The sequence below is a fragment of the Protomyctophum parallelum genome (assembly GCF_964188405.1).
Source record: "Protomyctophum parallelum genome assembly, chromosome: 13".
In the NCBI taxonomy this organism is placed as follows: domain Eukaryota; kingdom Metazoa; phylum Chordata; class Actinopteri; order Myctophiformes; family Myctophidae; genus Protomyctophum; species Protomyctophum parallelum.
This window is the reverse complement of record NC_139708.1, coordinates 9,194,494-9,220,036: the sequence shown is the minus strand read 5'-3', so window position 1 is coordinate 9,220,036 and position 25,543 is coordinate 9,194,494. Positions and strand designations below refer to the sequence as shown.

Below are 25,543 nucleotides of genomic sequence, written 5' to 3'. Positions count from 1 at the left end.
CCTGTGATCTCACTAAGTGCATAAAATGAGAGTTGACATTCTGTTCCGATGGTGACGTTAGAGGAAAGGTCATGGAATCATTAAATGGTTAGAGTTCATCCTCCAGGTAGCATGAATACGCTCTGCAAGTTTCATGACAATCCACCCATTAGTTTCTGCAAAACGAATGGGTAGATTACTACCGGTAATTGTCTCCACCAGGCCGAAGGCATGGGGAGAGAGTTTCAGTCAGGACAACTCAAGAATGGATGGAATATATATTTATTGAATATAAGATGAGCAATCTATTTATTATGGTTTGGCGATGTATTGGATCTGCTTTTTAGGTACTCAGATCAAGCGCATCAGTCCCGACCATAGAGACTCTGAATCCCCCGTACCTAAACAGTAGATCCAAAACGACAGGTGTTAGCTGGGGTGGAGGTGGGTGAGCACTGAGCAGCAGGTTTGTATACAGCAGCAAGCAAGGAAGGAAGAAGGAGGAATGCAAACCTCCGGTTAAAGTAGCCGGTATGAAGATGGAGTGAGTGTGTGATTGGCTGAGTGAATCATGTGAATGAGAGCGTGATGCTGAGGCAGCAGCAAGTGCACTGAGGTTCCCTGACTGAACTGGCGCTATAACTGGCCAATTAGTGTTTTTACCTATAACTGCACAGATCTGTATGTACCTTGTATGCACTATCCCTAGAGACCAAGGAAAAACCTTTGCCTGGAATTTTTCACATCTGCTCTGTATACAGTGTCACCAGGAGGCCGACATATGTAAAACACATTTTCTAATACTCCTTCAGATTTTATCCAAATTCCACGCAAATCGGTACACATGATCTCCATAGTCATGTGATCAAGACGGGTTTGTTTGATTTCTCATAATCCATCCTGATTGGCTAAGATTGGCTTCTAAAGTTTTCAGGAGTAGCTTCCTAAACATTTTGCCAAAAATCACACACACTTCTATCCTCCTGGTGGATTTTTTTTTCTTCTAATTTGTACTAATTCTGTAGTGTTCATGCAGTTGGGAATAGACCGAGGAAAGCACAGACTACTGTAGTGATCCACACTTTTCCCTTATTTTGACTGTAAAGACAGCAGGATGGCTTCTGTGTAAGACCAGAGCTTGGTCAATCTTGTCGTTGTAATTATTTTTGTTGACTGTGCCTGTCACGGGGCAGCCCGTGCCCTATAGACTAAAGAGGAACAAACAGGCATACACTACTACACAGCTGCTTCCATTTAACAGCAAGCCGGCTTGGAGGACTGTGTGACTGGACATTAGTGTTGCATGTTATTCTTATTTTATTATTGGTACCAACAATGAATTATAAAAGGACACAAAGATGGCGCATGGGTTTTAACAGCATTTCTGTTGATTGGGAATTGTGTTTAGTGATTGTTTTCTCATGCCAATAAAGCCCTTTGAATTGAATTGAATTGATTGTGTGGCACCTGGCTCTCCTGCAGTACTGGTGATCCTCTTGATTGAGTGGGGGAAGGTATACCAAGTGCTATAGAACAGGAGGGGTGTCTGTCTTTTGTTTCAAGAGCTCTTGTGTTATATGTTCTCTTACAGTATGTTAATGATTTGGTGCCTGAAATGTATTTGTAATAGGTTTAGTAAAACCGTATATAATTGTGTAAATTAACTCATGGGCCGTAGTTTGCCTTATTTGAGTTAAGTGGTTACCAATTAGTTATGTGTCTTGGTATGGTCTCACCTACAAAATAAAAGGGAGGCTGCAGGATGCCGAGGGTCAGTAGTGGCTTGGGCAACAAGCAGGTAACACCCAGGGAGAGCTGCTAGGGGTCCCTTTTTGGAAGGGTTTATGGCCTCATACAGTTTCTTAAGCTTTCAAGCTAAGTTTACTTTGTCTTTTTTTGTGAGTCTAGCCTTCAGTGTTTTTGTTGGTCTGTTAGGCCTTCCACTGTAAATACTGCTGATTCGGGGAGAAATAAAACCCTCAGTCTAAATGCTATTGCTGGATTTTATCACTTTTTGGAGCCTTAGCCACTCGGCCAACTTTACAGTGCTGATAAGTCGCTTCTGGTGAGAGGAAGTGTTTCTCAACTCAATGTCATGAAAACTATTGGTCAAATTTGATCCAACTCAATTAGTCAAGACCGTCTGAATGGAAACAAAATGTTCGAACGTCAAGTTCACCTGTGACAATGTTAAGCACTGTCACATTTCAGTGAAATACTATAATTGACACCTGAAAAATTGACAAAATCTGTGTTAATCGCAGCAACCGTATTAGGTCTCGGACCTCGCCCAGCTGACTGCAGTTTAATCAATAACCTATTAGCGAACATCAGCAACTTCATCACAAAACTAGAAACCATCTCATTGTTTGATGCATGGGGCTATTGTCCTCACTCTGCACAGCATTGCAAACAGATGCTGTAGTGTAGGTGTAGGGTCATATATTTGTTGCAGCTTTAATACCCCAAATATATATTTTTCTTCCCAGTTGGTTGTTTCCATATATATATATATATACTAGAATTTCGCGGCCGCTCATCCCAGAGTTACTTTGCCGCGCACTATGGAAAGAAGGAAATTGCGGGAGTTGACTCCACATGTAGTAACGGATGGGTTATTAGTTATTATTATGTGTCCTTATTAGTGTAGTGTAGTGTAGTCAACACGTTATGGCTCATACACACTGCCCGGTATTTGCTCCGATTATGCTGTCGGGAGCATTTTTGGCGCTGGCCGACAAAACCCCTGATCTGACGTTACTGGTAGATCGTGATCTACCTTTTGGGCACCGCTTAACTCAACCTTTTTTGTCCCAGCCAGGGCACACTTTTCATAGCCTAAAAATCTCGGTGCACACCTAGATATACGGTTTGTGTACACTGTATATATACCGGTGTGTATATATAGTAAATATATATATTATATATTATATATATATAATATATATATATATATATAAATATATATACATATAGAATATTAGTGGTCCATGACATGAAAATGTTTGAGAACCACTGCTGTAAAACAACATTGGACAATGATGTTTGACAGTCAGCAATATTGTTGCTTATTCTAGATTTATTTTCTGACTTGATCTGGCCTGTTAACATTTTCATAGACCTGGTTGCTTGTTTCCCTCTCAGTCAATGTGGCAACCCTGGTCAATGCCGTGTTGACTGTTCTGTATGATGATTTAGCTTAGCACACAACAGCTAGGAGGATGCAGCAGGCTGATGCCGTCAGTATTTTGCGCAATTTATGTCCCAGAATTTATGGATATGGACTTCTTTAGTAGAAGTAGAAATTTAACGTGTTGCTGACTGTTTACCTCCCTCTCACACGCGTGCGCGCACACACACACACACACACACACACACACACACACAGCTGACGTCCTCTCCCACCGACGTCAGCTGTTCATTTATCTCCTTATTCATACACACTTTGAGCTGAGAGAAGCTATAAAGCGCCTTTTAAATATGACAATGCTGTATATATATCAGCTGCACAGTTCAGGCAAGTGTCTGTGGCATATGTAACTTTAACAAAATAGGTTTGACAGCTTAAATCCGCGCGGCAGTGTTGTGTGTGTGTGTGGGACACGGGGTACTGTTGTGTGTGTGCGTGTGCGTGCAATCAGAAGTACTGGCAGTAGCGAAATAACAAACGCGATCTGTCTAATCGTAGTAGTTAGGCACAAACCAAGTAGTTTCTAAGAACAATGTTAATGTAACTAAGACATTCGCTGAGCGACCTATATTTTAAATACAGAGATTTAGAAGGAATAAGCTAAATGGTGAGGCGACTATAGGTAAGGTTTCTCTGCGGAGTGCGGAGAAGGAGATCCATAGGGGAGATCACATTACAACAGCCAAAGAGGGAGGGGGGGGGCTGAGAGCTAGTGACGGGTGTGGCTTGGATGAGTTGGTTGAGTTTTCATTGGCTAGTGGCCACATCTGTATGGGCACATCTTTTATGGGCACATCTTTTCATTGGCTAGTGGCACATCTTTTGCGCCACGTGACAACTTCTCCAATATAGAATATATATATATATATATATATATATATATATATATATATATATATACGTTCTGCATTAACTATACTTATATTCTTCATTAACCTGTGTCCCCCAGAGGTCTGTACTTGGCCCCCTCCTTTTTCCACTATATACCAAATATTTTCTATGAAAATAGCAGATCACCGATTTTAACAGCCTATGCCCAGAACAGGGATGATAGGATTCATGTGGTTATGCCCTGGTCTGGATGAGTGTACATTGATAAGCTGCTGTTTCACTGTCTCAAGTGCCTCTTATCTTGGTGTGATGTACTGGTGGATCACAGCCCACCACTATAGAAATACTGACAAGGGGTTTCGTGGAAAACTGTGGCTCTTGCACTGCCAGCCTGTCGGAATACTGAGAACGCTCTTAATGAAAATCTTAAAATTCAAGTAGTATACGCTCCTTGAATTCATGACAACTCTCATGGGGTTTCCGAACGGCGGTGGAAGAATTATGCAGATTTCTAAATTACGTAAAAGCAGCAGTTCCACAGTAAATAGTCTTTGGCGAGTTATTTTACTAACTTTAAGTATTCCAGACCAAGTAATGCACTTGTTTGGGCTGGCCGCACTGTGAGCCAATTCAAGGAAAGCTGTCTGGTCCGAGTGATAGCTTTGCCTGAAAACTGCATTTTGTAGCAGCTGATGTGGGCATTCAGCCTTATGTTCCATGACACAATGGCCATTCAGCCGCTGCTGTGCTGAACCACTGATACTCTGGGTTTTGTATACGGCTTTAGCACGGAGTCTGAATACAAAGCAAGACAGAGCCTTTTGTCCAGTAAATTTGTCAGCAATAATTTAAATTGAGTGTGTAAATGGAACCAAATTGATATGTGAGGGTCCATTTGTTTACATTTCCACCTTCTCTGAGTTACAAATGGATAAATTAACGCTGACAATTATTGCGTAGAGCCTTTACTATTCAGACAGATGCTTACATGCTCTCTAACTTTGATGCCAAAAGGAGCGCATGAACAGAATTGAACTAAACAAATGTTCCTTTCTTCTTATCTCCCTCTCCTCCTTTTTAATGCTTGCGTTCATTCCATTCTTCCATTCCTCTCTCCTAATTGCTTCGTCTGACGAATCGCTGCATGTCACCATTCTCTGTTTCACCTTCCTCTCCCCCCACAATCTATCTTTCTCATTTACTGCTCCCTACTTCATTCCCGCCTCATTTCATCTCTTTCATCCTCTCTTTTTACCCCCTCCCTATCTCTACCCTATCCTCCCATTTCCCACCCAATCCCTCTATTTTCCCCTTCGACCCTCACCTTGTCCATTCCTGTCTCTTTCTCTCCTCTGTCCCTCTTTCTTCATCTCTCTCTCTCAGGTGAGAAGTGTCGGAGTTTCATTGATCTGGCCCCCGCGTCCGAGAGAGGTGAGTAATGACCGTCATTAGGTGCCGTCCGTTCCCCAACACCTGTCCTCTATACTGAGTATGGCAAAACCCACCCCAACCCCCCGCCATCTCTCTCCTTTCCTGAAAGAGAGAGAGAGAGAGAGAGAGAGAGAGAGAGAGAGAGATTAAGGAGAGTGGGCAGTTGACTCTCTTTACAAATAGAGACGAGTAGATAGGAAGCTTAGAGAAAGTCAGTAGTAGGAAAGCCGTGGGAGGTGGGAGGCCCTGCAGAGTGTGGCGGGGGCGTGATCCTAGTTTGTAGGCATGCCATGGATTGCAGTAATCCTCCAGAAAAGGCTGCCTGCGAGAACGGGCTCCCGTGCCCGAACAACAGGGGCATTTTCTGTCTGCTGACTCAGTGCTGAGGCTGTGGGGTTCAAATCAGACCACGGCACGGATCGAAGGAAACACTTGGTCCCAAAGCAGGCATTGTGTTTTTCAGAGTCCTTGTGAGGGAGGGAGAAGCAGTCTCCATATGCTCTTGTTAAACCATGTCACAAAGCCTGCATGCATATTGCATAATCATAAATTGTAGTTTATGTGTTGTGTTGCATTGTAATGCAGTATAAAATATAACAGTGCAGCGGCCGTAGCTTAGCAGGTAGAGAGAGGTAATCTGGTTCCCCTGCCGGCCCGCCCATGTGTAAGCCTGACACGATCATAAAAGTGTACTTGCCGATGAATTGTCATACAAATTTGCAATTAACAATTTTAAGGTAAGGAAAGTGATATTGTTTTGTTAAAATAAGTGTTAAATAGCTCTATATCCTGATTACTCCTACTTCATGCATGTCTCTCCAGCTCTTTGTTGGGATATCAATTTTCTACAATCAGGAGAGAGAATTTGTACCGGATTACACAACATATAGCAAATAACTTAAAAATACAAAGAAAATTATGATTAATTACTTTATAAATAATGGTGCTCACAACATGTCACAATTTAGATCTGCTGCCTATTTCCACTATATTTAGAAAATTATTTCTACATGGAAAGGATTTAGACAATTAATAATAATTGTGATTAGGCCTATCTAAAATAATTGCGATTAGGCGATATGTAATCATGTGACAGGCCTACTAATGTGTACGTGTCAAAGTGTCCCTGAGTAAGACCCTCTGACCCTTAACACCTCATGTTAACAGCTCATGACCTCCACTGGAAAATGGCATCACCATTCATAGGATAATCATTGTGTAGATTGTGAGACTGCGTCTCTTGGCGGCTAGCCTCAGTACCCAGGCTTTCATTTTCGTCAGCGCAAAAAGTGAAAGCCCATAGGGGAACACATTGGCCGCTCTAGTCTAGAAGTGGGAGTCAACCCTTCCGGGTGGGCGTCGCTCCAAATGATGTGATGTACTAGGGGGGAGAGGAGGGGCCGGGGCTGACGGACAGATCGGTGAGATCCATGCAATCACCGCGTGCGCAAATCTCAGTCACGACCTGCCCCTCTAGACCAGAAACCTAACACGTTAGCTCAGGCTACTAGATGGCAAGAGTGTTCATCAGAGACCCGCAACAGCCTTTGGCTTTCCCTGACAATTTATCGAGAAGTATAGATTCTCATCAGAGGGAAGGAGTTATCTGTGTCAGCTTCTTGAGCCGTGAGCGGTTGGCTGCAAGCAATATCAAAGCCATGTGCTTTTGTATGCCCATAACATCCTACAGAGACTGATCTATAAGCACAGATTGTATTTGCAAGTAACTTACAAGTTGTAAGATATGAAAGTAAGCCAAGTCTGTTTTACAGTGCCAGGGTTGCAAATGAATGAATACAGCTACAAATGTCAAGGGGGCAATGACATAATAAGCCTATTAACATACACATTCACACAGTCAGTGATTTGCTTGCCAGTTGCCCTTCCTGCAATTGGCAGCTGCAACTCTGTTGCATTCAGCCTGGATAATGTGTTTTAAGTTCTGAAAATAATATGCCACACTGCTGCTACCAGTAGATTTGTCCGTGATTGGTCATAATTATGCTGCAAACATCACCCCTTTCATGCAAACACCTTCATCGACAGATTGATAAATCCTGGCTTGATACCTGCACTGTCATGTGACCGATTAGCGTGATTGTGATTGTTAAATGAAAACATATCATGGGTGTGTTGAACTTGCTTCATATTAGACTACAGTAAGTATATGTAAGTAGTTCATACCAACAATTAGCTTTGGCTAGAGGCCTATTCTCTCCCAGAATGCATTAGAGCCCTAAGTATTCATATTGGTTTCACTGCTATATCATTTGTTTTCAAGTTTTCAACCACTTTCAACCTGGCTCTATTTACCTGGCCTGGCCTATTATTATAGGCAAAATATATGCAGGTGAAACATTTGCAGATCTTTATAGCTATATCTAAAAGCTCACAACGTGCCACGCCCATGCATTTAAATATGTCTGTTTAAGTTGTAAAACAGCTACTGAAAGAGGCAGTGGTGATTGACAGTTCACACAATAACAAATATAAGCCATGGGATGGGTACACACGTGTAAATCCCATATGGTTGCCGTGGAACATCTGTGCTCTGGCTAATGGGGAGGTTAATGGCGGGCGATGTGATGTATTGTATAAACGAGGACGTTGACCTTGCCTAAGACAAGACACAAGGATACACTACGCTCACAGCCACTGTGTATGTTATACAGTAGGTACTATGGTACCTTCCATATGACTGGGGGAGCTATATGCTTCCCTCATGCACACACATCTTATTTACCCCTTTGGTATAGGCAATTTAGCTGTACAGTACCACAACGCACTGTGTTCTTCAATGTTGGGAGAAGTACTCTGCTCCATCCATCCATAATTAATTAATTAACAATTTAATTTAAAGGATTAAGGATGACACACGCACGCACGCGCACACACACACACACACACACACACACACACACACACACACACACACACAAACTCTAATAATATTCTAACATGTCTTATTTCACCCATTCTTAATAAATCATCTAGTGTAACTTCCTGCACCCCTAAATGCCTCATCTGATTCCTCATGGCCTCTGATCCCCCTCTGTCTCATACCCTCTACAATTGATTAGAACATTCTAAACTGACTCCTCTTCCTCACATCCCTCACATAACCTGGACTGACCATGTCCAATGTTTTATTTAATCCACTGTGCCCTAACCTTAATCTTGTAATTACGATTTATTCTTCTCCTCAAGACATTTTTTGGGCTTTTTTGCCTTTATTGATAGAGTAAGTGGAGACAGGAAGCGACGAGAGAGAGAGATGGGGAGTGACATACAGCAAAGCTCGTTGAGGTCGGGACCCGAACCCGCGATGCGCTGTCAGGCTGCATTAGGAGCCTTCATGGTGCCCGGACTGCTAGGCTGGCCGGAACCACGATTTATTCTCTTCTCTGTCCACTACCAACCCTTTTAACTTTTGAACATTATATAAATGTCTCCCTTTCTCCTCACTGTCCCACTTTTCTTGCCACATTTGATTAACTTTCTCCCATATTACACACTTAACTTCCGCTTTATTGTGCAGCCGATGCAGCTTTTGCACTCACACGTGGGGGACCTTGTTAAACTGTCTGCATTCTCTCTCTGGTGCTTGCGTTTGAGGTGGTTTCGTAAGCCTGTCGTGTTGCCATCTGTCGCTTTCACATTTTCTTGTCTGCAAATGATGTTTGTTTGGTCCTTGTCTGTTCCAGATAATCCAAAATAGTTCCATACCACTGACGTACAGTTTTGGGAACTATAGGTCTTCCTCAACATCTGACTGTGACTCGCCGTCCATTGCTGTTGTCGTCTTCTTCTGTCTTCTTCTTCTTTTTGTTTAACGGCGGTTGGCATCCAGTTTTTGGTGCATTAACTCCGCCGTTTGATCCCAATTATGGATTACAATTTACAATTTAGGCATTTAGCAGACGCTCTTAATCCAGAGCGACTTACATTTAAGCAAGAACAAAAGCATGGGAATACATCACATAAAAGCATTTATCATGAAACATGCGTAAGCTAAGAAAGTAACAGTGGAATATCTATATAATGAAACTATACATACACTATACATATGTACTACTATGCTATACATATGTACTATGGCGTGCTATGACTATATACAATACAATTATATTGCTGTCTACATAACATGCTATACGTCTGTGTCAAATGCTATCTAAGCCAACAGAAATGCTATCTAAGGGGTTCAACCAAACATCTTTGCTGCTGTATCTAATTCCCTCTCCCAACGCACACACACTTGCACGCACGCATGCATGCACGCACACACACTCCTCCTTAAAAACTATTAATATTCTATGTCTTCTTTCACCCATTCTTAATAAATCCTCTAGTTAAACTTCCTGCACCCCTAAATCCCTCATGGCCCCCCTCTCTGTCTCATACCCTCTACAATTGATTAGAACATTCTAAACTGACTTTTCTTCCTCACATCCCTCACATAACCCATACTGATGTATCCCTATCATATCCAATGTTTTATTTAATCCACTGTGCCCTAACCTTAGTCTTGTTAATACGATTTATTCTCCTCTCTGTCCACTACCCACCCTTTAAACTTTGACACTATTTTGAACATTATATAAATGTCTCCCTTTATCCTCACTGTTCCACTTTTCTTGCCACATTTGATTAACCTACTCCTATATTACACACTTTACTAATACTAACCTTAATTTCTACCGTCCCTTTCTCTAAAGCCTTCTTAGCCATGTCTTCCGCGTTCACATTCCCCTTCACCCCTACATGTGCTGGAAATGTAACCTGACCTCACTGTTTTACTGTTTAACCTGACTTCACTGTTTTACTGTTCTCGTGACTGACTGGAGATCTTCATATTAGAAAACCTTGACGGCTACTTGAGTGGAATGACCTGAAACTACCTAGGACTGCTGCAGAGTCTGTACATATACTGTAACTATACCTAGGACTGCTGCAGAGTCTGTACATATAACTACCTAGGACTGCTGCAGAGTCTGTACATATAACTACCTAGGACTGCTGCAGAGTCTGTACATATACTGTAACTATACCTAGGACTGCTGCAGAGTCTGTACATATAACTACCTAGGACTGCTGCAGAGTCTGTACATATAACTACCTAGGACTGCTGCAGAGTCTGTACATATAACTACCTAGGACTGCTGCAGAGTCTGTACATATAACTACCTAGGACTGCTGCAGAGTCTGTACATATAACTACCTAGGACTGCTGCAGAGTCTGTACATATAACTACCTAGGACTGCTGCAGAGTCTGTACATATAACTACCTAGGACTGCTGCAGACTGCAGAGTCTGTACATATAACTACCTAGGACTGCTGCAGAGTCTGTACATATAACTACCTAGGACTGCTGCAGAGTCTGTACATATAACTACCTAGGACTGCTGCAGAGTCTGTACATATAACTACCTAGGACTGCTGCAGAGTCTGTACATATAACTACCTAGGACTGCTGCAGAGTCTGTACATATAACTACCTAGGACTGCTGCAGAGTCTGTACATATAACTACGCTATTCAATCTAACTATTTCCACCAATATTAGTGCCACCAAGACCCCCAACATCTCCACCGTGTATACCCCTAGTGTATCCCTCTGACATTTCCCATACTCTCAGCATTCTTGCAATCCATCATCCATGTGTCCAGTGGCATTTCCTCCAGTTTTACCTGTAATGCAGACACTGATGATGATTTAAAAGCCCCCACTGCATGCCCTTACCTAGGTATCAATTATGGACAGTGTCAGTCATCAAATATAACCAATCTACGACGTGCACGACACATCATGTATTGTGAGCCTGTATACATATATCTTCACCGAGCGGCAAAATCGAACGACAAAGTGTAAATAAGACTTCAGGGTGATGTCATTGGCCACCTAATACAATTACGGTATTGACTTTGATATTCACTATAATGCCAAGAAGAGCATGGTACTTATATGTAGAACTAAAGAAGATCTGGAACTTAAGTTTCCTGCCTGAGAATGCTATATGTACAAGCCAACATGTTGGTCCGTAAATTTCACCATTGTACTACGGATGTTAAGGTAAACCTCTTTAGAGCTTATTGCACCCCTCTCTACACAGCTTCACTGTGGGTGAAGTATAAGAAGGAGAGCTTACGCAAACTGCAAGTAGCCTATAATGACTGTCTTTGAATCCTGTTAAAAAAAAACAGGAGCACTAGAGCCAGTGGGCTTTTCTGTTCATTGGGTCTCACTACATTCATGGCTCTGTTGAGGAATCGGACATTCAAATTCATGAGCAGGCTGGATCGCTCACTGAATGGACTCATTGGACAGATGACAGACCCAGGCCGTAGTTATGTAAGGTACACTTCAGAGGACACTGGCATGAGTGCCTCGCCTAGAGTAGTAAGCTGTAGGGCTGGGTAAATGTACTGTATTTTTCATTTATTTGTATTCTCGTATATGTGATGTACTGTCTTACCTTGTGGGCTACGAGCCTGTAATAAAGTTTATAAATAGGAAAAATATATATATACTGCGGCCTAAAAGTGAGACAGCTTGGCCTTTTAGTATCTCATTACTGCAAAAGCCATAGAGAATCAAACATTATACATTAAAATCCTACTTAATTAATGTAATAACCCTGAAACACACTCACATTCACATACATGTAGGAGCACATTTGCACTGTCCACGCATGCCGGCACAACGATTCAATTAGTTATTAGTATATTCTCTGGAAAACGAGGCAGCCTGTTTCTAGATATCATCGCGTTCGTTGTCTAATGAGGTTTGGCGGAATTCCTCTTCTCGTTTTTGCTACCCTGTTCTGGCTCCCGGCCAAAACCGCTCAAATCATGTTTCACCTACTCCGACCTAATGAAAATTCAGCTGTCTTGACCTGGTAATGCATATTCTATAAGATGGCCCTGTGGGGGGGGGGGGTCATAGTCAATGTTTTGTATTCGTTGTCTCCACCTCAGGCTTCTAATACCCTTGGCGACTGGTTCCATCGACCTGTTCTGTAAATTAGGCGTATACTGTAGCTAATGAGAGGAAGAACATGAGGGAGGTGTCATCTTTTGACCTCTATAATTTATGTTGTTCTGTTATTTCCACTGTACTTTTCTGTTATACTGCGAAATACTGATACAATTTAACTCTCAGCATAAAAATGGATGGATGGATGGGCGGACAGAAGGATGATGAGGAGAAGGATGGATGGATGGATGGATGGATGGATGGATGGATGGATGGATGGATGGATTGATTGATGGATTGATGGATAGATGGTTAGATGGATAGATGGATAGATAGATAGATAGATAGATAGATAGATAGATAGATAGATAGATAGATAGATAGATAGATAGATAGATAGATAGATAGATAGAAGATGGTCGGATACACCGTTGTCCAGAACCAGCACAAAAGCCTCTGCACAGGCTCTGGACCTAATCACCCCTATATCTCCAGACATGTATATGGAGCTGGCCTGTTCTGACATCACAACACTTCATATTTGGGCATGCATGCTTGACAGAACTATATAGGAATAAAGGGACACAGAGAGACACATACAGGGAGAGTACTCTGACACAGTAGTGCTGTCGCCTCACAGCTAGAAGGTCCTGGGTTCTATTCCCAATTTCCCACTGGGGGAGTGTTCTCTCCTCCAAGTCATCAGTGCCAAGAATATATGACGAGAAACGTCATCATTGGCAGGCAAGGCGTTAAGCGACATTACGCATAGTGAACAGCCTCAGTGTGTCCACAATGAGAAAATGCTGCTTTCACAAGACCATTGACTGCACTACCGTACAGTACAGTAGCAGTACTAGCTTTATGAAAAATGCATAATTTCTCAAACGTCTCTCCCCCCCCCCCCCCCCCCCCCGCTTTCTTTCTTTCTCATTTCTGCCTCCTACAGTAAATGTCTGTTTCTTTTTCAATTCCCCACCATATATACCGCATATGTCTGTCTCTCTTTCAGTACCTCTGTCTGTTCTGTCAGTGTGGTGGTGTCAGTCGAACAGCTGCAACATTGCCAAAGCAGCATGCTGAATGTAAATGACTGACAGTAATGAGTAGCTATGAGGACAGTGTTCATGACAATGTACAAATGGATACATTCACACTGAGAATTACTGTGCATGGCCTTCACTTTTCAGATGTTTACATACTCGCGCGCGCGCGCTCTCTCTCTCTCTCTCTCTCTCTCTCTCTCTCTCTCTCTCTCTCTCTCTCTCTCTGTGGTTCTGGAACAGTCTACTGTTTCCAACACTGTGGCCTTCGCAGATAACCGAGCTGGCTCCAACACAATACTACACAATACAGAGTAGAGTATTATTGAGTCTCTGACGTACAGTATGTTTGTGTATTGACAAACTTTTGTTTCTATGTGCGTGCGTGCATGAGTGCGTGCCTGCCTGCCTGCATGCACATGTTGGTTATCCTTCAGTTTGATGAGTTCTCTTTGATGGCAGTGCTGGCTTATTTGTTCACCACCTGTTCCAATCCAGACACAAACATGTTCGAAGACGCATGTCCCCCTCCACTCGCTAACCTGTTACGAGACGTAATCAACAATTTGCCAGTGTTCTGTAACCAAAGGGACTTTTCTGATGTCTTGAAGGCAGAGTATGCTTTTTTAAGGGAAAGTCCCCAAGGAGCCTTTCAGAGGAACATGGTAAAAGGGGGGGGGGGGGGATTTAGGGAAACACTAGCCTGCACATTGCCAGATATCGGAGACCTACAGTACAGTATATCAATAATGGACACTGACAAACCTACGCCTACTGCTTTGGAAACTAATCATGTCAACACCCCATGAAGGATCACAATTTTTTAAAGGTCATTTCATACGATTACGTTATTTCAATTCAAACTGCTGTTTGTCTTGAGTACGGAACATTTACACAGAATGCTAATATTACGTGGCAATAAAGCTACACAATTTGTATTTTATTCAGAATAGGCTCAGAAGCCATATGGGAAAGAAATTGGGCCTCTTCCTTACCTTCACAGGTCTTTCCAATTATATTAATTTAGTTTGTGTTTCGCCATTCTGGTAAAACAGAGTCAGGGTGCTGATGTTGTGCATTGGGTCCAGTGGGTCTCAACGTGTGGTTACTACGTGAATATAGTTTTGATGCTACATACTCGTCGCTGGTGATTTAAACATTGTTTATTCGTGAGCAGTTGAGACGAATAACAGTCTATAATTTATTCTGACCCCTCCCCGAAAAGGCCTATCTGTCCTGAACCCTTATCTATATACAGTATGGATAATTAGTGGACTTTATTCGTCTCAACCGCTCAATTGTTTCCACAACAACAGCAAAACATTTAGAGGATGACCTTTTTTGTTTCTTTGTTTAAGGGAGACACCATCAGGGGTGCTGAGGTGTCAGGTTTAACCTGAGGTTTAACCAGTAAAATCAGACCAGTCTGAAGCGAGTGGTGCAACAGCACCCCCTATTGGTACTCTAAACATCGGGACATAGGGACATAGTCACATAGGTTGGGACAAAGCTGTTCCTTGGAGTGGTTGCACCACTCAAAAACACATTGAGACTGAAGCCCAACACACACCGGCTCCGTCCGACGCGGCGCGATGCGTTGCCGCGCGGCGCCGCCTGGAAAATAGAACTGGTTCTATCGGCGCGCCAGGCGAGGCGCCAGCGCGCGTCGGACGCCGCCGGTGTGCGATAGGTTCATTGAAAATAATGGAGGCGGCTGTTTTGACGCGCAGCGGTCGCAGACGGTGTGTGATGGGCTTGAGTCTGCAAGTGGGAACTGGCCAAGAGGCAAGAAACAAAATTACACTTCAATGCTACATCGTACATGTCAAATTACACAACATAACAGCCAAATGTGTGTGTTGCAGGTGTGCTGTGGCTCTCGGTGGTGTCGGAGGTGCTGTACATCCTGCTGCTGGTGGTGGGCTTCACTCTCATGTGTCTGGAGCTGTTCCACTCTTCCAACGTCATCGACGGACTCAAACTCAACGCCTTTGCCGCTGTCTTCACCGTGCTGTCAGGTGGGCTGGAAACATGCACGCACGCGCGCACATACACGCATGCACACACATGCACACACGCACGCACACAGCAGAGTTTTGACATTTTATTATAAGCGATCCGGTTGATCCGACTTTCTCCACTCTGCCAAATGTTTTTGCAACCCAAAAATCAGATAGATAGAACACTTTAATATGACCTCAACATTTCTTAGACACTTTTATATGACCTCAACATTTCTTAGACACTTCAGCCTCAGTTATTTCCCTTGCAATAATTGTGTGAACTGTAATTCCATGATTAAGGGTGAATCTTTCCTGCATCCCCATAGGCCTATAGGCAAAAAGATAAAAGTGAGGGGGAGAATTACTTTTAAAACGAAATGGTGTATATCTTTTAATGTGTCCTTGCTGTTTCTGTGATGTTGGGGAAAGAACTCAAGACCAGAACATAAAAGTAAAGAAATCATGTAAAAGGCACTTTAATGTGGTCTGTAGGTTGAGATTCCATGGCATTGAATTGGTGAGTCCTTTGACAAGAGGAGGTGATAGAGACCATGTTTACTCCTGCAGAGAGAAGCTCATTAGATTCACATGTTAAAGACATTTCTAAAAGGTTAATAGTCGTCTAATCTTATGAATTTAATTTGAAATAAATACATTAATAATAAATGAATAATTACATCTTCTTCATTCGTTCATTTTCCTCTCCTTTTTATTGGCCCTTCACTGGGCCATGGCCCCGAAAACCACTGGCGCATTTCCAATGGTGTTAGATGCAGCCCGTCTTGTCTACTGTCAGGATACTGTCAGAAGGTGTCTGGGGACAATGTGCCGTTATGAGAAAACACATCACCAGCTAAACTAGTGTTTTCCTATGGCCTCCAAAAATATGTCAAATCAGTCTCTAGTCAAGGGGTTCGCCAAGCGTGAGCTCCTCTCTTATTCTTTGTCTCTGTCTCTGACCAATGAGATTTAGCGCTTTCAGTGTTGCTAAGATACGGTCTCTGCCCCATAGCCTTGGGTGCTGCCTCTCTCACACCTACACCCCATTGAAGCTAGCGCACATGCTGAGGTGAAATTCACTGTGCAAAATGTTAACGTTATTAATATAATGTGGTCTACTCTGTGATTCCGAGCCCGGCTCATATGGGCCTGATGGTCAAATACAGAAACGGCCCTACAATTGTGCCGGGCACTGATCGGGTCTCGACAGGCTTGCAGGGTTCTATAGTAGACACGTTTCACAGCAGCCACTTTGACATGAGATAGTAGGGTAAACCCAGCTGTTACTAATGATACTAATTAAGGTTTACATAGTTCCATTTAGTGGAGCAGAGCCTTTCCAGAGAGCCAACATGCACAGTAGCAGCACCGTGACTCTGTTTGACCTGAGTGGAACAGGGCATTAATTAGTGTGTTTACAGTTTACCTACACTATTTCATGTCAAAATGATTAATGGCTGCTTTGAAAATATCTATTGATGCGACTGTAGTCTTCGATGAGCAATATTCAGACATGTATTTGGAGCATCGTTCTGAGTGTTGACTCACAGATTATTAGTGCTTTCCCACCACAGGGTTAAAAACCAATCATTGTCATTAAGTCTTCCTATACTGGCACACCACTTTGCGCCCGACAATCCAGGAACGGGCACACTTAAACCTGTACGGCGAAAATAGTTGATTGATTGATTATGTTTTCATCTAGCGAAAAGCCCAAAATAGAGAGGCCAGGGTTAACGTGGTTAAACGGTTCCATGCCAAACCATACCCAAATGGAAATGCAACGTCATTTGGATACCTACAGTATATGCACGCACGCACGCACGCACGCACGCACCCACGCACGCACGCACGCACGCACGCACGCACGCACTCCCCCCTCCCCACACACACACACACACACACACACACACACACACACACACACACACACTTTTTCCTAGAATTCCCTGTCTTAAGGCCAGAGAGAAATGATGTTGCCTTTATAAAGAACTGTAAATCCTCAGCCAGATTTAATACAGCATGATGCACGCTCACACACACACACACACACACACACACACACACACACACACACACACACACACACACCCTCTCTCTCGATCGATCGATCGATCGATTGATTGTTGCTGTCAGAAACCTTGTATCTCCATATCTTTTCAGTACTTCATCATATTGGAACACATGGGTTCTTTTACCCGTTCTGTTCAAAGTAACAGTTTTTGGACGTATCAGGTTTCCACCCCACAGCCATGATACTGACCTCTGCATTGACCTTATTCCCTCACATTGACTTATATTAGCGTGGTGGCAGCAGGTTGATTTACTGTGTGTTTATGAGTGATTATGTGTGTGTGTCACATTGATGGCAGGCTGGCACGCTCGATCAATGGATACTGTATAATGACTAATTAGTGTAATTATCTGTCAAATGATTTCTGATGACACATTTAGCAGGAGTCCGTCTCGGTGTGTGTGTGTGTGTGTGTGTGTGTGTGTGTGTGTGTGTGTGTGTGTGTGTGTGTGTGTGTGTGTGTGTGTGTGTGTGTGTGTGTGTGTGCGCGTGTGCGTGTGTGTGATTTGCAAGCTATTATCTTTAAGGTAATTACCACTGTAAATTACCATGATGTGATACATGAGATGTGTGCGTGCCGCATGTGTGTGTGTGTGTATACTGCATTCTGCAGGTGTGTGTTCTACACTGATTGGAATGTCAATGTGTAATCTTTTTTTAAATTAAAAGTGTGTGTGTGTGTGTGTGTGTGTGTGTGTGTGTGTGTGTGTGTGTGTGTGTGTGTGTGTGTGTGTGTGTGTGTGTGTGTGTGTGTGTGTGTGTGTGTGTGTGTGTGTGTGTGTGTGTGTGTGTGTGTGTGTGTGCGTGCGTGCGTGCGTGCGTGTGTGTCACAGGTCTGCTGGGTATGGTGGCCCACATGATGTACACGCAGGTGTTCCAGATCACCGTTAGTATGGGCCCAGAGGACTGGAGGCCTCACAGCTGGGACTACGGATGGTCCTTCTGGTCAGTCTCTCTCTCACACACACACACACACACACACACACACACACACACACACTGTGACGGGCTATGTTAAAGCCCATTGCACAGAGGTGTGTGAGTGTGTGTCCGTTCAGCCTTATGACATGTGACTAACAAAACACATGATTTCCAGGGAGGCACCATTCCAGTTTGGCCATGAACTCGTGAATTTGGCAGTGTGTCCACAGCTTGATGCCCTGCGCTGTGGGACAAACAGAGACACATGGACAGAGAGAGAAAGGGGGGACGGGGGGGACGGGGGGGACGGGGGGGGGACGGTTGAGTCTGCTTGGCTTGAGTATAGCGCCGTCGACATCTAAACATTATGTGCTGGGATTCAACATATTAATGAAGGTTTTTACTACAATCTGGGACAGAGCAGAGGAGAGGAAGGTGACAGAACGAACGAGGCACGCAGAAACAGAGAGAGGAGAGGAGAGGAGAGGAGAGGAGAGGAGAGGAGAGGAGAGGAGAGGAGAGGAGAGGAGAGGAGAGGAGAGGAGAGGAGAGGAGAGGAGAGGAGAGGAGAGGAGAGGAGAGGAGAGGAGAGGAGAGGAGAGGAGAGGAGAGGAGAGGAGAGGAGACAGGCAGAAACATAGAGAGAGAGAGGGGGGGGGGGGGGGGTTCGTTAGCCTGCAGGGTGGCCCATGTGTGTAATGCATTTGTAAACATACTTATAATGCATTATAAATCTGCTCATAACATTGTGTAATTGTGGTTCAAAGTACAACAAAGTACAAAGCACCAGAAAACATTGTCATCATAAAAGTTCTTATTATGCAGAATCTATCTATGCAATGTATTGTTCGTGTGTAGATCAGCTCTTGTTAGCAAGAGGCACTTCATAATTCATAATTCAAGTATAAAGTTGGCTTAAAGGTCTTTAAAAGCGTGACACAAACAATATAGGAAAATCTCTGGTGAAATTTTTACTTTAAAACTATGATGCCTCCTTCATGCAGGCTGATTTTTTGATTTGCGGATGAAAAATCGACCCCATTCAGAATACAATTGCGTCGCTTTATTGCCCTGTAAATATTCACATTCTGGATGGCTGTACTGACATAAACAACACTTTGTAAAATAAATATATATTTTCAGGTGAATTAATCGCGCGAGAAGACAAAACACATCACCAGTGTATAAAGGTCTTTAGACCAACAAAAGACCAAAACACAATGTTTTGGGGCAGTAATACAGAATTCTGTACTTAAGTAAACATTTTTGAATATCTGTAATTGAGTGTCTGTACTTGAGTATCCGCTTCACTACATTTCAAAGACAAATATTGTACTTTTGACTCCCCCTTTGGCCCTATCTCAAATATAGTGAAAATAGCAGATCTAAGCTCACAACGTGCTGCGATAAGATGCATATTGAGAGCTTGTTTTTTGAGATCTTTGGGGAAAATGTCACAATGTTTGTAACTTGTACTTTTGAATGCTGTGTTATTTTTTTAAAGAAAGTACAGTACAGTAATTTAACTAAAGTACGCATTTGTCAGAGCAACTTTTACTTGTAGTCGATTCATGTTTGATCGGTAGTATCAGTACTCTTTAGTTCACCACTGCTGTGGTGTGGTTTGAGAAGGCATTGATCAGGTACTGTAGCAGCTCAGCAACAGGGGACTTATCTTGTGGGATAATTAGCCAGACAAGCCTGGCCTTGACCTTCTCTCCGTTCGGAGTTTGGCGCAGCCAGCAGCTGCTGTCTGAGTTAGATCTCCTCGCCATGGTGCATTGGCAGAAGGTAACACCAAGGACACAATGGGTGTGTGTCGGGTGGGGGGGTGTAAGGGACAAATGCACGCAAATGGAGACAAATAGGTGAAGGAGATGGGAAGGAGTTTCCGCTCGTAATTCTGACGGCACATTAGTCCGACAACGTGGCTTCGTGTCCGGTTACGGTTAGGGACAGGGTCAGTAATGGGGTGAGTCGGACCAACGCGCCATCAGAATAATGCTGATGACCCACACGTGTGCGTGTGTTTGGAGTTCATGTGAAAACCTATGGACATAATCTGCACATGCACACAAAAGCCCATTGGTGTAATGCGGACACTGTGCAAGGTTTAACGGTCAAGGTTCAAGGCGTTCTTCATTAGTATGTCTTGTGTGTATGTACATAAGAGCAAAACTTTATTTATTCTGGCACATTGAATTTGAATGTTGAATGCAAGAAGGCATCAAGGTCTGTCCCTTTCTGAGGGTTAGAAAATGCCGTTTTCAATTTGGCACATTGTGAAGGCATCCTTCGCAGGGTAAGATAGCCCACAATTATGTGTGGTGGAGGACGTACTGATATCTATTACATAAAGAAGGGCATCGCCGACGTCATCTTCTACACAGTAATTGGTCCTCGACTCCTCATCCTGTCAGATCTAAGGCCCCTTTTCCACTATGGGGTGGAACCAGAACTATCCAGAACCTGAACCTATTTTTTTTAGTTCTGGGTTTGTTTCCACAGCGCACAGCGCGGTACGGCACGGTTTCAGACCAGGTTCTCAGAACCTTTTTTCGGCCCTGCTTTTGAGGTAGTACTAACGCTGAGTTCTGGGAACCTATGGGCGGGGCCAGCAGCGCTGCTGCTCTCGATTGGTCGAGCTGAGGTGACAGCACTCTGAGCATCTGAGGAGACCGGAGCGAGGAGAAGCGCACACAACACAACAGCGCACATTTTAAACTCCTAAGTGCGACACAGCGACAGCGGACACACAGAAAAATAACCTGGAAAAGCACACAGAAACACTATGGCCACGAGAGAGGGAGAGACAGAGCTTGTGTGTGCGTGAGGGAGAGAGAGAGAGAGCCATAAAGCTGTCGCGACGAGTTGTTTGCTTGCAGTTGTTGTTCTACACTACAGCTAACAGCTAGGCTAACTGCAGATGTGTGTGTGTGTGTGTATGTGTTTGCGTTTGCGTGCGTGTATGTGTTTGCGTGCGTGTGCTCGCGCGCGAGAGCGCCATATAATCTATTCTAAATTGCCAGAACAGAATTTTCTTTCTTTTTCAGGGCAAGGCATTAGGCATATCATTACTAGAAATGTGCTACAATACAGTACAATACAGTACACAATACTACACATTGGAAGAATTAAATTCAACTAGCACAACGGTTAAATGATTTGTATTTGCACATTTCTTGATATTGACATTACAACTGGACTGGATGTTATGGCACAATTTGCTCAATCTGCTCAAGAGGCACTATATTTGCAACCCACACAATGTTAAATGCTATATTCAAAAGGTGGGTTATCATTTATCATATGAGCTATAGCCCATATGAGATATATTTTTCTCTTGCAGTTTAAGCAAAATATTGTAGACAGGTAAAGAACAACTGGTCGAATGCATTTAAAACGGGTGTTTTACTGTTGTCCCACTCCCCACATGGAAAGGAAATCCATATCGGCAAATATAGCCTATATATAATGTATTCTGCATATATCCATGGTCATATAAACTACAGTATGTGCATATACAGTATATCTATTATGTATAAGAAATATATGTGACAGCTGTGGCATGTGGCTGCCACAGCTGTGGCACATGTGGCATATAAAAATATGTTCATATTATTGGTTTAAAAAAGTACAATAAAGCAAATAAATTTGAAAATAGACAATCTACAAGCTCACGTGTCTCATCGAGCTTGTAGTTTGTCTATTTTCAAATGGCCGAAATGTATTTAAGTAGAATACTATATACATAGCTACTTTCCACCACTGTTGAATAATAACCAGTCATTATTTAAACATGAATATCTCTGTATTCCGGGACCCCCCCGGCCGTGCCAAGGGGGAGGGGGCCCTGCCGGCCAAGCTACTCAGCAGTGGGGGAATAGGGGGGGGGGGGGCAGACTTAACAGGTTCTGGGTTCTGGTTATATGGAAACGGAAGCAGAACTTGGTTCTGGAACTACACATGGTTCTTGGTAGTTCTGGGTCCTGGAAAGTTCTGGTTCTGGTTCTGGTTCCACCACATAGTGGAAAAGGGGCCTAACTGTTCTAAAAACAAGTCATCATGTGATTCATGTCCCAGTACGCACATTGGCCGCTCAAGAAATCTGTCTGTGGACACGGACATCGGTCTTGATAAAAGGGCAGAAAGTAACTAAAGATGAGGAAACAAAAAGGAAATAGGTCAATTAAAGTGGTTCCAAGATGACCACTTGAAGTGTTTCTGCCTCTTGATTTTCTAATGAGTTTTCAAATACTCACCGTTAATACAAAGGTGGCATGCTTTATGCGTTCTCGGAGTTCAATGTGTCTTTGCACGGGGCTGACCAACAACCACAGAAATGTCCTCCCCGGAGCTGTTCCCCTGGCCGTCACAATTAGCAGGCCATCCGCTGTGTTCCCAGTAACATTAACAGGCTGAAGCAGGCTATGAGAGGAGAGAAAGGCTAAAGTGCTGTGGTAGCTACATTGGCAGCATCCCCCCAGATGCCACTGTGGAGAAAATTGCCTCATTTGTTCTTCGCCATCTGGTCAATTACTCCTCGTCTTTTTACTACTGACCAGTGCTTTTCCAACTCCGAGGGACGCTCAAGAGCGTGCGCACAGGGACGCGATGACTTGATGAATTCCTGTGCGCTTGAAAAAAGACCTGTGTTTTGAGGTTATATTTGTATACTAATCAGTCCCTCCATCTGTTCAACTGACTGACTCCTTACACCATTCTACTTAGAATTTTCTTCACTTTCTTTGCTTTACTCTTAGCCTACTGCATAGATAGAAGAACATAAACCACCTTTCACCGAATGCGTTCAGACACAGAGAGGGCAAAGAAGAAGAGCCATTACAGTCTGATCTGAACATCTGCAGTATCTTGTTGCACACACTGAAGGACCTGCCTTCTCAGAAAGGACAGTCTGCTCCAGCCCTGGCTGTAGAGGGCATCTGAGTTGTCAGATCACTCCAGTAACTTGTTCAGGTGCACGCCGCCTAGGAAGCTAGAAGGCGATAGGCGTGTACCAGAGTTGGAAAATCACAGAGGCAACAACAAGAAAACTTGTAGTTCCTAGGTGACAACAATAAAACAGCTTCAAGTTCATACACATACTGTACCAGTATTAATTGCGTTGACTAAGGCTAAGACTAAAATACTTTATTTATTGGACATCACAATCACATTGCGCACTATACAGTACATGTGAGCACAGTTGGTTTGATTTCAACTATAGTTGAAAATCTTGGGTCCTAAAACATGTAAAATCTCCTGGGATGAAATCCAGAGTGCAGGTGGAGGATTTCATGTGAGATATAATTTCTTCCAGGGTTGACAGGGAGACTGAGACAGGTTCAAAATGAGTGAACATAGCAGGGAGGTGGGCGGGGCATTCCCCTAGTGCTCTGGGCTCAGAGATAATCTGTTGTCTGATGGTTAAAATCTTATTTGAAAAATGGGTGAGAAACTCTTCACACCTTTCTGGTGATGTAAAAACAGTAGATAAATGCTATAATTGTAGGAGATCACACACAGACAGGATAATAATAAAATGCAAACAATATGTGAGTGTACGCACACACCCACACACACACACACACACACACACACACACACACACACACACACACACACACACACTCACACGCATACACCCCCACACACACTATGATCTACAGTATGTATCATAAACATGAGTATTTGTGTCAAGGATTCAAGGATCATATCTTTTGTTTACATTCGGAGAAACGACACTGTCTTTTAAGTGTATTAATGTATTAATAATTTTATTTTACAGACAGCACGGGTGAGCGGCCGTGTGCCGCCCACCCAGTTGCGTTGTCTGCATAGCACTAGTAACGCCCCTGCCTCTCTCTCTCTCTCTCTCTCTCTCTCTCATCCTTCACGCAGCTTGGCGTGGGGCTCCTTCACCTGCTGCATGGCGGCCTCCGTCACCACGCTCAACTCCTACACCAAGACGGTGATCGAGTTCCGCCACAAGCGCAAGCTGTACGAGCAGGGCCTGAGGGACGAGCAGAACTACCTGGATCAGGAGGCCTTCCACTACTTCCGCGACCGCTCCCTGCAGTCCATCTCCAGCTCGGTGGAGGTCTACCCGGGCCACGGCGGACACGGCGGCAGCGGCACCATCATGCCCGGCGTGGTGGCCGGAGGAGGACTCATGGTCCAGACGGGGCCGGGCGGGCATGGAGCCGGTCCGCCGGGACAGGGCCGGTGCGGGATGATGAGAACCCACTCAGACCTCAGGGAGAACATGGATGCCTTGGGGGAGGAGCAATGCTGAGGGGGGGGGCACAGGGAGTGGTCATGCTGGGAGGTGGCGGGCAGAATGCTGCAGGGCTGAGCCGACCTCGCCCTTAGAAAAAGCACAGGGTTGTTTGAGCGACCGTAAAGGAGAAGAAAAGAAAACTCTCGAACAGAGGTTGTATAGGAAAACCTCTATTAAATATACTGTATATATAGATATATAGGATATGAGTGAGAGAATGTGGTGAGTTGGTTGACCTTCAGAACTGTGTATAAAGATTATTTGTATGCCCAAGGGAGGTGGGACGCGTTCCCCCAGCAGATATATCGACGATAAAGAGACTTCTCTGTGAAATGTCATGCCCTTTACTTCATGACACTGAATGTGAAGAAAAGACTATGTGCAATTCTTAGCATTTCTTTTCAAAGTATTTTGTGTTGAGCCTCAGCTTGAAATGGTATCTTATTGGGTTTGGTTCAGCTACACTGTCACTTGGGGGGCTTTACTGACAAATGAACAAGTAAGATAAAGTTATTTTTCTTCCCGTCCCCCAGAGGGATTTTAACATGTATTTTCTGACTCCTTTTTGTGTTTTATGCTGACAGGGACAATGTTCAACCGATTGCAGATTACTTCTTTAAACACTGCCAACCATACCCCATCTGTTGTTGTTTGTCTCTGACGACGACGGCATTCAGTGCAATGACAGCTGGTCGAATACAGTATGCAACATGTCCATATCTTAAAACGTGAATGTAGAACGAAAGATCATTAAACAAATTCCCTGGTCCTTTGGGAATGACACTGAAACGTTGTGAGCTTTTCTATGACTCAGCAA

The 25,543-nt window shown here is 43.6% G+C and overlaps 1 protein-coding gene across 1 annotated transcript in view; it reads left to right on the top strand.

Annotated features, from left to right (window-relative positions):
• gsg1l (gsg1-like) overlaps positions 1–24,741 on the top strand; it is a gene marked incomplete at its 3' end in the record, with an annotated part of 40,884 nt that extends 16,143 nt beyond the window's left edge. Inside the window, exons 2-5 of the mRNA XM_083778914.1 lie at positions 5,384–5,431; positions 15,314–15,466; positions 18,359–18,470; positions 24,348–24,741. Coding sequence (XP_083635040.1) covers positions 5,384–5,431; positions 15,314–15,466; positions 18,359–18,470; positions 24,348–24,741 — 707 coding nt within the window. The remainder of the gene's footprint in view (positions 1–5,383; positions 5,432–15,313; positions 15,467–18,358; positions 18,471–24,347) is intronic.
• Positions 24,742–25,543: the final 802 nt, after the last annotated feature.